Source organism: Eriocheir sinensis, chromosome 28 (genome assembly GCF_024679095.1).
Source record: "Eriocheir sinensis breed Jianghai 21 chromosome 28, ASM2467909v1, whole genome shotgun sequence".
Taxonomy (NCBI): Eukaryota; Metazoa; Arthropoda; class Malacostraca; order Decapoda; family Varunidae; genus Eriocheir; species Eriocheir sinensis.
This window is the reverse complement of record NC_066536.1, coordinates 10,242,906-10,256,399: the sequence shown is the minus strand read 5'-3', so window position 1 is coordinate 10,256,399 and position 13,494 is coordinate 10,242,906. Positions and strand designations below refer to the sequence as shown.

Below are 13,494 nucleotides of genomic sequence, written 5' to 3'. Positions count from 1 at the left end.
AGGGAGAATGAACGGGAGGAAGACACAGAGGGATGAAATGGAAGGAGGGGGGAAGAGGAAAAGGAAAGAAAAAGGAGGAAGGGACACAGGAGGGGAAGGAGAGAGGATGGGGCATATGGAACGGAGGAAGGGACAACAGGGAAGGAGGAAGGAAGAAGGGAGGGAGAGGGAAGAGGACAGGGAGATAAGGAGGCAATTCATTTCCAAGGCAATAAACCGGAAATATTTATCCCATTAGTGCTGCGTCACGCCAACCTCACCTCTGTAACGCTCCGCCACACGACGCCCGCCTTCCCTCCTTCCTTCCTTCGCCAGCGTCTCAAAATTCATTTCCTTCCTTGCCCTCGTAGATCTTTTTCCTTTACATTTTTTTTTCACTCACGAACATTTTTTACACTTTTTTTCGATGTCACCAGATTATGTTTTTTTTTTTTCCTGTGTGTGTGTGTGTGTGTGTGTGTGTGTGTGTGTGTGTGTGTGTGTGTCATTCACCCACTGTCTCATCACATGCCGGACTCGTGATCGCCGCCACTTTCAGCATGACTCGAACCTCGATCTGCTGGGTGACAAGGAAAGGTCGAATCCACTGAACTCTGAAGAAGGCGGTGGGGTCGCGGGGGGAGGGAACCCATTTGTGGTGGGTTGTGGGTTTCATGGCTTGATCGAATTCCTTTTTTTTCCTTAAAAATAAATATATTTTGATGAACCACTGAGGGGAGCCATTTTGGTGAGTGGTGTTCGCGAGGCGCTTTAAATGACCCTCTTTTGTTTGTGACGGCGGCGACGGTGGCGGCGGCACGTGTCCAACTGTCCCTTTGTTGATGGGCGGCGCGGCGAGGCAGGGTGGAGCGGAGAGGGGTAGGGAGGGGCAAGGCAAGGTGGGGCGGTGCAGGGCGGCGAGGAGTTGACAGGGAGTTCCGGGACGGGGAATGGAATATTTCTTTATCACTGGCAAGTAACACCGATAGCGCAAACCAAAAACAGACGTCGCAGAATCATCTCGCGGATGTTTAAGATTCATACAGAAATAAGTATTATCTTTTGGGAAGATAATCTTAATACTAATAAAGAACAGAAAAAAATCTGAGGCTGATGTTCTCAGTCGCCAGACGGAGACCCACCATGAAGGGTACACCGTGCCATCCAAACATCAGGGAGGAGCTGAGTGCCGAGGAAAGAGTAACGAAGACGAGAGAGAAGATAAAAAGTGTGAAAGGGAAAAGTTCCAGGCGGGAGGAGTGAGGCGAGGGCAGGTCCATGGTGGTCCCCTTTAACCCATCTGACCGCCGCCTTAATGCCTCTCGCTGCCATCATGCTACCTTCGCGGGGTCCCGAGTGGCGGGGGTTGAGCGAGCGACACAGAAGGGAAATATCACGGGCGTCGAGGGATAGTAAAGGAAGGGCAAAGGTGGGCCACGGGGGAGGGACGCACGGACAGCCATCCTGGTTAACCTTGATGAACGGTAAATATTTATACCCGCCGCAACCCATCGCCGCCTCCGCCGCCGCCTGGCACGTCGCCTGCTCGCGTTCTCATCCCTCAGGTATTACGACCGCCGCCCCGCTCACACCGCACGCATTCCCCATCCCTAACACGGAAGAAAATGTAAAAAAGAAAAAGAAAAGAAAACTCAAATTGAAACGAAATAAAACGTCATACACAATACAAACAAAAAATAAAACGAGAAACGCAACTAAACTAAAAAAAAACAAAAAAACTTCCATGAAGCGGCCAGTGGAGACTTAAGCCTTGAAAGTGTGCGTGGGGACGAGGGGGAGGGGATGAGAGGGAGGATATAATGCGCCAACGTAAAAGATAAGCAAGACTCATTCCAAGGGAGCAACGCCCCACCAGATGGCACCACTACCCCTCCTCCTCTCCCCCCGCCCAGAGCAGAGGAGGGATGGAGGAAGGGAAGCAAGGAAGAGAGGAAATGTAAGAGAGTAAGGGAGGGAGGAGAGCAAGGAGGACGCATGCGCATGAGAGTTCCCGGGCCGCTCAGCTTTATGTCTCTGGTCCGGAACATTACACGGGGAAAAATAGTCCATTGCGCGGCATCCCCAGAGGCGGCGCGGGATCACCTGGCCAGCAGCGGCGGCAATAACACCTGCCGGCCGGCCTAACGAGGGGGAAAAGACACGCACACGAAAATACACACACACACACACACACACACACACACACACACACACACACACACACACACACACACATACTTTAAAAAAGGAAAAAAATGAAGACATAAAATGACATTATTTTTTTAGTTATGAAAATGTAAATGAAAAAATCTCTTATTATGGATCACGCTTGTAATTTTATGTGATTACTTTGTATCTTCTTTTACTTTTTGCTTGTGTGCGAGTTTTCTCCCTCCGCTTACTAGCGAATAACAGCGAACAATGATTACCTGTGTATACCCTGATCACGGCTGATTACCGACAGCAAATGTTGTTGCGAGGAACTAGAAGCAAATAGGGTTACCTTCCCATTGCCATTAAATCTAACAAGGGACACACACACACACACACACACACACACACACACACACACACACACACACACACGGAATGAGGCACACTGGGTATTACCTTTTCGCTATGCATAATCAGAGGCAGCAAATGGACGGCATTGAAGTAAATTGGAGTCAAGAGCACGGAAATGAGGCTCCAGAGAGATGGAATATATAATAACAGATCGTTGGGAGGGTACTAAAATACGGTTAATAACTTCTATTAAAGATGAAAAAAATACTACTGCTACCAAGTACAAAAACAAATAACGTAAATACTCACTTATACTTTGTTTTCAACACAGGCTTAGTAGCAGGATTTACTCTGAAATCAAAGAAATTAAAATAAGAAAAATTATAGTAGAGCAGGACGAATTTTTTTTTATTTTGATTCACGAAGAATGAAAATACCAATGGCCACTCTGCTCCCTGGTCTATCACTACTGTGTGTGTGTGTGTGTGTGTGTGTGTGTGTGTGTGTGTGTGTGTGTGTGTGTGTGTGTGTGTGTGTGTGTGTGTCTGTGTGTACACGGATGGGAGAGCTCGTCCCTCCCAACCAATCACGGCTCCACTTGACTGTCCAGTCTCGCCGACTGGCAATTCATTCCATTATACCACCAACCCATCTCTCTCTCTCTCTCTCTCTCTCTCTCTCTCTCTCTCTCTCTCTCTCTCTCTCTCTCTCTCTCTCTCTCTCTCTCTCTCTCTCTCTCTCTCTCTCTCTCTCTCTCTCTCTCTCTCTCTCTCTCTCTCTCTTTTCTGCTTCTCCTTTCCCTCTTCCACCACTTCCCTCGACCTCCTCCCTCTTCCTTTCCAGTAATCTCACTTTCCCTTTCTCCCCACCTGGGCCGCATTACACCTCGGCGTTAATTGTAGCATTACCTGTGCGCACGTCAGGTAATTATTTCGGCGTGGACGAGGCGCGAAATGAGGCATTACGAGGCATCACGTATTGTTGTTGCCCAGAGACCCCAACAGACCGCCTGCATGCGACGGGCTGGAAATTAATCCGCAACGCCTTTGTTCATGTGAAAGGAGTTCGTATTCGTGTGAGTTTGTTTTTAGTTTTGCTTTAGAGGTTTGGAGTTTAGATTTGGTGCGTTTTCTTTCGCGTATGTTGTTTGCGAGCCGTATACACACTCAAAGGCAGTTCCGTTCACACACACACACACACACACACACACACACACACACACACACACACACACACACACACACTGATGTATCCAATTCGAGTAATCAAATCTCTCTCTCTCTCTCTCTCTCTCTCTCTCTCTCTCTCTCTCTCTCTCTCTCTCTCTCTCTCTCTCTCTCTCTCTCTCTCTCTCTCTCTCTCTCTCTCTCTCTCTCTCTCTCTCTCTCTCTCTCTCTCAATTACCCACCAGTAATTTAACTTTCCCTTCCCTCTCTCTCTCCTCTTCATCCTCCCCAATGCTATTTGTCTCCTCCTCTCACCCCTCACCCCAGCCTCCATCTCTTTCCTCATGTCCTCTTCCTTTCACCCATGAAATTGCATCGGTTCTGCGAGGCTAAAACAATCTGCCAGGCGGGTCACGAGTGTCTTAAGCTACACTATTTAATTCCGGCTCCATTATAGCAGCTCGCGACACGGCTCTTAATGCTGGAGAGGACGCTGTCTCGTCTCTGCTAAAGCGCCTCGCCCCGTTTCCTGTTCCTCTTTTTATTCTCTTTCTCTCGCTCGCTCATAAGAACACACACACACACACACACACACACACACACACACACGCACACACACACACACACACACACACACACACACACACACACACACACACAAATACACGAATGCACACACGAATTCTGGGGTCGAGGGAAATGTGAGAAATGACAGGTGATTCGAGCGTGGTGGGAGGAGGTGCAGGTTGTGGCGGTGGCAGAGGTAAGATTCTGAGGTGGTGGGAGTGAGGATGGACGGCAGGAGGAGTGGAGTCGACGGGAAGGGTTGAGGTACAAGGAGTAATGGATATGTAGATGTGGATAGTTGTATGAGGAGGTGGAGGAGGAGGATCGCATCAGGTTTTGTCGTTGCCGTGATTGTGTGTTGTGCTGGTGGTGATGTGGAGGCGGATATCGAGCCCGAGGGAAATGGAAGGGTTAAAGGTTAGATGTATTGTGAGGATGGAAGGCACGAAGCGAGGTAGAGAAGGGAGAAGGAAAAAGAAGAGAGAGAGGAAAGGAGTGAGTCAGAATTTAAAAAGGGAATAAAAGAAGGACAAAGAGGAAGTAAGTGACTCACAGGCGATGGAAGCGGCCGTCAGTCAGTCAGCCGTCAGTCAGTCAGTCAGTCAGTCATTCAATGTCAGTCGTATTAATCTGAGCTCTTCTCCGAAAGGAATTTATACACAGTGCTCCAAGCTTAAAAAGAAAGAAAATACAACGTAGTTCTGCCGTTTCAAATGTCGTGACGCTCTTCGTTCACATGCACGAAGCAACACCAAAGGCTTCTCTTTTTTCTCTCCTGCCGCTACTACCGTGATTACCTGCTGCTTTCCAGGTGTACTTTAATGTCGGTTAGAGCACGTACAGTTCACTTATCTGTCTGCTTTTAACGTGTCAAACTTATTCCTTTCAACCCTTAAAAATTCTTCTAAACTATGTGTTCTCAAATTGGAGTTTTATACTGTTAAACTATTATGTTTTAACTCATTTCTGTGCCCTCATTGTCCGCTCATTGCACTACACACACACATACACACACACACACACACACACACACACACACACACACACACACACACACACACACACACACGGAAATTTTCAAGCCACTACATAAAAGCGCTTTCCATTTTACTCCCTTACCACCCTCCCTCACCTATTCCCTTGCACCTCATTCTGCTCCTGTCGCGGACGGGTATTATTGCACTACCTTTTCCGAATTTAAACTCTCATTTACTCTCTCATTTACTCTCTCTCTCTCTCTCTCTCTCTCTCTCTCTCTCTCTCTCTCTCTCTCTCTCTCTCTCTCTCTCTCTCTCTCTCTCTCTCTCTCTCTCTCTCTCTCTCTCTCTCTCTCTCTCTCTCTCTCTCTCTCTCTCTCTCTCATGCGTACTACTTTGCTCTTTTTTAACATTTTTCAACGTCTTTACTTCATCTCTTTCTCTCCCCGCACAGTAACCTTACACTCTCCCCTCGTCTTACACAATCCACAACCCTTTCTGTCTACTTCTCTCCCTCCTTTCTCCATAAACACCGCTCTTATGGATTTCTCTTTCCCCTTTCAGTCTCACCCAACCCTATACATCCTTCTCACTTACACAATCCCCTCATGCTTCCCTCTAAACCCTTTGTAGCTACACGCCCCAACGTCTTTCATCTTTACCTTCCCTTTCTCTCCTTCCCTCCATGCTGATAAAGTTACTCTACACTTTTCTCATAACACACAGATGTCACTTCTTTCTTCCCTTCTCCCTCACACACAGTATCTTTCCCTCTTGCTTTCCTTCTCCCTCCCACGCAGTATCTTTCTCTTTTTTTTCTTCTTTTTTTTCTCACCTCAGTTATCTTTCGTTGATCGTATTGTAACTTCGAACGACACACACTTCCCAGCCTCTCATTTCTCACTATTTTCTTTATCCCTCGCGCAGTGACTTCCCGTTTTGCTCTTCCTCTCATCCCAATTCAGTTTCGTTGCAGTGTTGTTTCTTCTTGCTCTCCATATACGCCCCTCTCCCCTTTATTGATTCATGTGTACCCTATTTCTCATATCTGTCCCGTATTGTCGCGCGAACGACTTTTCCCAACCAATCATTGCTCACCGTGTTTTTTTTTCTTCTCTGTCTCTCCCTACCTCAGTTTAGTTGATAGTACTGTTCCTTTCTTTCTGTTCACATACGCCCTTCTACCGTTTATTGATTCAGCTCTACTCAGTTTTCATCTTTGCCTCGACCTCTCCCTCCAACGACATGCACTTCTGAACATGCCACTGATCATCTCTTTCTTTCTCTCTCCCACAGTACCTTTCCGTTGGCTTTTCCTTTCATCCCAGTTCAGTTTAGTAGTTTCCTCTTTCTATTCATATGCGCCCTTCTCCCATTTATCGATTCAACCGTACCCCGTTTTCATCTTTGCTCCTATAACGATATTTTCTATACCACCGTTGCCAGATTGTTGTACTCAGAGCATAGTACGCTTAACTATTGCCAAGAAACATCAGGAATTAATTATTTTAACGATAATTTTAAGTGAATCTCCTTATTGGGGTCCACGATACAGTTTTGGGGTCGGAAGTCGGTAAATATAAGAGGCTGAGTACGACAATCTGGCAGCGTTGTCCTATAACCTTAAAATCCTCACCGTGTTCTTTCTCTCTCTCCTCCCGCAGTCCCCAAGGTGAAGATCCTGCCGATGGGGGATCGCTACGTGAAGGCAGGCAGCACGGTGATCATCGACTGCCAGATCACCGACGTCGTGCAGCTGCCTGACTACATCTTCTGGTACCACGAGGAGAAGCGAGTCATGGCCCACCACGACCCCAACCTCATGGTGAGTGTGACGCAAAACAAACACGGTGTCCCCTTTTCCTTAGCGCCGCCAGCTGTTGTTTTCCTTGGTATTTTTGTATTCTCTCCTCGCCTCTGGGTTGATTTACGCCTGGTTCTCCCTCTGTCTTGGGGTGTGAGTGTAACAGAGAATAGCCCGTGCTCCTTGTTTTTCTTTCCTCTTATTTTGTCTCGACCTATTTTCTCGTTTTTATTTTCTCTTGTTTTGTCTCGACCTATTTTCTGTTTTGTCTTTGTCTTTCTGTTCGTACCCAATTTCTCATCCGGGTCCCTTTTCATCTTCTTTCTGATCTTGCTTATTTTTCTCTCCTTTCCTCATGTTTGTTTGTTTTTTTACTCCTCTTTTGATCTCCCGCTCACATCGTCTCCCTCTTCTGTCTTCATCTTCAGCACGTGCCTCATGTTTGCTCCTCTCTTTATCCGTCTTGATCTTAGTCTTTCTTCCCCTATTTTCGTTACTCCTCTGGTTTAATCGCCATATCTCCTTCCTTTCTCCTTTGCCCTTACTTCTTATTCACTGCTTCCCTGCTCTTCGTCCTTCCCGTGCTTGAAACGTTATATGTTTGCCTCATTACAACCCCTTCCTTCCTGTTCTGGATTACATCTCACTTTTCTGGCTTCCTCCGCACCCTACTCTCCACCTTTACCCTGTTCCAACCTCCTGTTCTTGCTAACTGCTTCCCCAAATCGACGCTCTCCTCTGTGGATCGGTTCCCTTTATACAGCTTCCGTGTCTAAACCTTTATCCTGCTTTTTTTTATTATTTTTAACTATCAGCGCCTATTTTTACACATACCAAATTCCCAACTACTCTTTTTTCCGTAGTGTTCTTTCATTCTTTCATTTATTTCTTCCTCCCCTTTGCATTGGTTCCCTTTATATATACATCTCCTGCATTCAAAACATTATCCTGCTTTTTTATTATTTGTAACTATCACCCTCTATTTTCACACATACAAAATTCCCAACTATTCCTACTTCCTCAGTGTTGTTTCCTTCATTCTTGCCCTTCTTTCTTTATTCCTCTCTACACTCTTTGCCCTCCCTTCTTTGTATCTAGTTTCCTTCATTTAGTCTTCCTCTTTTCCCCTTGTACTATTCCTTCTACTTGTACAGTTTCCCTTGCCACCTTTTCTTCTTCCCTTCCTGTCTCGTTCCTAGTCCTCTCCCTTTCGTGTCTCCTGCTTCCTCCATGCCACTATTTAATGTGCTTTGTTCTCGTTCTCTGCCTGCTATCCTCCTGTTTCCTGCCTACTACTTCCTCCCTGCTCATTTTTTAACTACTCTTCTACACCTGTACCACTCCTGTTTCCTCCTTTCTCCTCTCTTGTTTCGTTCTCCTACTTCCTGGACCTCTCTGTTTCCTCGTTCATTCTCTCTCTTTCCTTCTCCTGCTCCCTGCTTCGTTTCCACCACAACCCCCTTTAACTTGTCTATTCCTTCTTCCTCCTTCATCGCTGAACCTTTATTCCTACTTCCACTTACCTGTTCATACCTACTTAACCCTTTCACACTCCCGCCTTCACCTCCTCCCCTCCTCCATGCTCCGACATTAATTCTTCCCCCTTCCTCCATCCTCGCTGCACTTTCATTCATCCTCCCACTTACCTGCCTGTGTTTCTGCCAATCCTTCCTTCTCTAACTACCTCCCCCTTCCTTTCCTCCCTCTTGTACGTGCCCTTACCTCCCTTCCTCCCCTCCTGTATCCCCTCACCTCCCTCCCTCCCTCCCTCCCGAACACCTGCTATGCTTCCCTTCTGTTTTCCCGAAATTTGTGTTGCTTGTTTGCGCGGTCTTAAATTATCTTCTCGTGCGTTCACTCTCAAGCAGGCCTGTGTATCGTCTATTTTTTCTTTCCTTTCTTTTTTTACTTTTTTTTCTTTATGATAGCACTGCACCTGTAAACACACACACACACAAACAAACAAACATACACACGGTGGCAACGCTCAAACACAATGCCTCCCACACTTCTCCAAACACCGGCCTGCCACATCCAAACACACGATTCTTTCAAAACCATGAACTATAAAGCTTCTTGTGATTGAAAATTTCTTTTTGTTTACCTATTACGTTTCTCGTATCATTTTCCTATCACTCTGCTCTTTTCCTTCCACATTTTTTTTTTCTTTTTTTTTCTTATCTATTCTCCTGCCTTATATATTTCCGGAGCACCAGTGAGTTTATATTTAACCTAAATGCAGCTTGACGCAACACTCCTGACATACAATGAAGCACCTGAGAATCGTATAAATTATATGATGAAAAAACGCACGCAAAAGTTAAAACACAACCATGAAAACCTTGAACAAGACAACAAAACACATACTTTATAATTACGACAGTCCACGTGTTTTTCTTAACAAAATAATACATGGATTTACACACTCGGAAAACAAGTAACAAAAACGAAAACAAGCAAAGCATTTTATAGCAGTTCCCCCCGCATACACAAACAAACACATAAAACACATTTTTAAAAGTAAATCCACAACTCACTACATACCCCAGACACGTAGACCTCGGTGAAATGGATACCCCTTCCTTCTTCCTTCTTCAATTCTCCGTCCTTCCATTTCTCTCTCTCTCATTCTCATTCTCCTCACCACCCCTCACTCCTTCCCTCCCTCTCATTCTCCTTATATCCACTTCTCTCCCATGCCTCCCTTCATCCCTTCATGCACGTCGCACAGTTCTCCAATATCTAAGCCACGCGGCTCGACCACTTCTCCATCCCAAGTGTTATCGAAAAGTTCTCACGTTTCCCCCGCCAGCGATCCGTCCCTTCCTACCTTCCTTTCCTTCCTCTCCGGGACGCAGCACCCGCCAAGCCGTCGAGCCCCGAGGCCTCGCGCAAGGCTCCTAACATTACGAGCACGTATAATCCCGCCAGACAAGGGACCGCCACACAGCCACAGATCAAGACACATGACCACCAACTCCTTCAGCCCTGCCAAGGAAGTGTCTGTGCTGTGCGGCCCTGACGGTGATTTAAAACCCTTTCTGCCCATTGCTGCTTAGTTGTTGTTGTGTGTCGTTTGTGTTCGGGGTCACGTTTGTCTCGTTTTGTGGTGATAAATTTGCTGTTTCGGGCTTGATTACGAGTCGTCATGCTGGAGGTTACTTTAAGAACAGAAAAATGTAAATGATGTAAAATAAATGATAATCTCTTTATACTTAATACACTTTGGCGAGGAAGAGGGTTCAGTGACAGAACATAATATATATAATACAAATTAAAAAAAACGAAATGAGAGATACTCATTTATCAAACGCCTAAGAAACGTAAATCAATGTTTATGATTTGTTCTTTGTTTTATATGACAAGGAACAATACTAAGAACACATGTTTTATGGCTACATCAAGGAATTTATGACAACCTAAAAGAAAGAAAAATAAGATGCCTGGTTAAAGTTAAAAAGAAAACCAACACAATATGTTTTCAATACTTTTCGGCGAGAGATGAGAAATCAATCGTTCTAAGTAGTTTTCGATATACATTTCCACTCACAAAAAAGTGGCAACGGTGAGCCAGTATCCAGGTGCAGCACTCACCACTAACGCTCCGTCAGTCGGCGCAGCAACACCGCCACCACATCCCCTCCCCCCACACCTGCCACCTCCTCCGCCCCTCACACTGTACCTTCAGCATAGCGTTACCCTACCGCCAACATACCCTGATAGCCTTCCACGGACAGAGTTTCGTTTACTTTGCTCATTACACGCCATCAACAAAATCACTACGACTATATATATTTTGTTTATTTCACGCAAGGTACGGATGTTACAACGAATACGTATATATTTACTTTTTCCTGCATTCCCTAAAAAAATATATACATATAGTGCAACTATTTATATGTTTCTCCTTCCCCGTGGATTACTCCCATCCATTCGGGAATAATTATTTAGTAGTCCTAATTTGCTTAATTAGATTATTCCGGTCTATCATGTTTCCCAGAGTTTCCTTTCCGCCCACAGAACCCCCACGACCATATAAACTCTCTCTCTCTCTCTCTCTCTCTCTCTCTCTCTCTCTCTCTCTCTCTCTCTCTCTCTCTCTCTCTCTCTCTCTCTCTCTCTCTCTCTCTCTCTCTCTCTCTCTCTCTCATTATAGCAAATCATACGAAATGGAAAGTTTTGCAGATATTTTTTTCTACGTTGCTGGCAATATTGCAAACACCCAAGTCTTGAAAACTAGCCTTCTTAATAACTAATGTCACCTTCTCCTCCTCCTCCTCCTCCTCCCATCATCATCATAATCCTCATCCTCATCATCATCATCATTCAGTGTCAACCATACCCTATTTTTTTCCTTCTTTTCCTCATTCTTTTTTTCTCCTTTCTATTTTCTTCCTCTTCCTCTTCAGCTCCATCCACCTCCCCCTCCACTTCCACCATCCTCCCTATTTCTTCCTCCTCCTCCTCTTCCTCCTCCTCCTCCTCCTCCGCCTGCAGCAGCCCGCCCTTCCCAGTTTTCCCAATCGGCGCTAACTGAATGAAGGTTGTAATCCGTAACTACGCCTGCAGCACAATTTCCTTTCCTCTCGTACCTTTTCTCATTCCAGGTTATTTCCTCTTTCTTAAAAAAAAGTATTTCCTTATTCTTCTAATAGCCTTCAAGCATTTATACACTGAACCTGATGTTTGAGAGAGAGAGAGAGAGAGAGAGAGAGAGAGAGAGAGAGAGAGAGAGAGAGAGAGAGAGAGAGAGAGAGAGAGAGAGAGAGAGAGAGAGAGAGAGAGAGAGAGAGAGAGAGAGAGAGAGAGAGAGAGAGAGAGAGAGAGAGAGAGAGAGAGAGAGAGAGAGAGACAAATTTAAACCTATGCCCCATAAATCTGCCTTGCACTTCTCTTCCTTCTTTAACGTTCTTTCCTTTCAACTTTACGACCGAATAACTACGAAACCAGACATCTAAGCCGCTTCAACATATTCTCAAACACACACACACACACACACATGATGGAGCAGCAGGAATACCCGCTGCAATGTCTTGTGCCCTAGGTGTGTCGGGTTGGCGCAATTTTAATGTAATGGATTTTTTTTTTTTTTTTTTTTACACCTGCTCTACTTGCTGCAGTGTTTAATATCATTCGTGAGGCGAGCAAAGGAAGCGTACATATTCTTGCAGTTCCATTAAATATTCGTGTGCGTGACCCTATTTTTCACGAGTCGCTTCCATATAATCCGCTTTGCAGTAACATGCATGGACACACTCCCACTGAAAAAAACCTTGATCAGATATAAGAGTTTTATACATAGACGTGAGCTTCCCCGCACACAAATCATGGAACTGTAGAAATAGAAATAGAAACTCGAATTAAAGTAAGAAAAATCAACGTCCTCATTTCGTGCCATCGCAGTCACGCACCCACACACGCTCGTACGCACTCACGCGAGCACACGAAACGATAGAAATGCGAGGATATGCCTTTCTCACTCCTCTAACTACGCCATTATAACTATTACTATTATTACTATTATTATTTCAAAGGTGTATTACTTGGGTAATGCCATGATTGCTGAGCGTGATCACAGTCCCCAAAGGGAGGCTCGAGGCCATAAACAAGCAAGCATTAGCGACGCCTCTCACCTCATGAAGGAGCGGGGAAGTGCTGACTCAGGGGGACTTACCGATATTAATGTGTATATGTGTGTGTGTGTGTGTGTGTGTGTGTGTGTGTGTGTTAGAGAGAGAGAGAGAGAGAGAGAGAGAGAGAGAGAGAGAGAGAGAGAGAGAGAGCCTGGTCAGATATGCAGATGGTTGAACAGGGAGAAACAACAAAAAGGAAGTAGATGGAAACAAACAAACAAGCCAGAATGAAAACCAATGTGCGTGCGTTCACCCATACATACAAACGTGAAGACAGACACACAGATATACATAGAGAGGTAAACAGACAGACAGGTAAGAAGACAATAGGGGCATAAACAGTACGCAGGGAAAAAGGAAAAAGGAAAAAAAAACGGATAAAATGAAAGAAAAAATGAGAAAAGAGGAAAAGAATGAGACAAGATGAAAAATAAGGAAAATAGAAAAAAATGTAAGAAATTCCAGACGAAAAAGAAACAGAACTTCAACAAAATAGGTAAGTCATCAAAGGGAAAAAACATAAAAGCACGCAAACAGGCGCATAAAAGGCCTTGAACACACACACACACACACACACACACACACACACACACACATCATTAGTAACCACGCACGGCGGACCCACAGATAAACCGACACAACGTGCTTTTGTAGCCTCCACACGGCAGAGATTTACTGTACAATAAACTGCAATGCTCCCTCTCTCAACAATTATAATGACGGGGAGGCGTGGACGGCGGCCGAGCGATAGCAGTGGTTCATAAAATCAAATCGAGAGAGAGAGAGAGAGACTACCACAATATTTTAAATAGCCTTCCCTTCTTTTGCTATTGACATACTGAAGATGATGATTATGATGACTG

General features: G+C 45.2%; 1 protein-coding gene across 1 annotated transcript in view; it reads left to right on the top strand.

The window, feature by feature from the left end:
• LOC127004494 (uncharacterized) overlaps positions 1-13,494 on the top strand; it is a 111,510-nt gene that overhangs the window by 86,533 nt on the left and 11,483 nt on the right. Inside the window, exon 4 of the mRNA XM_050872268.1 lies at positions 6,859-7,019. Coding sequence (XP_050728225.1) covers positions 6,859-7,019 — 161 coding nt within the window. The remainder of the gene's footprint in view (positions 1-6,858; positions 7,020-13,494) is intronic.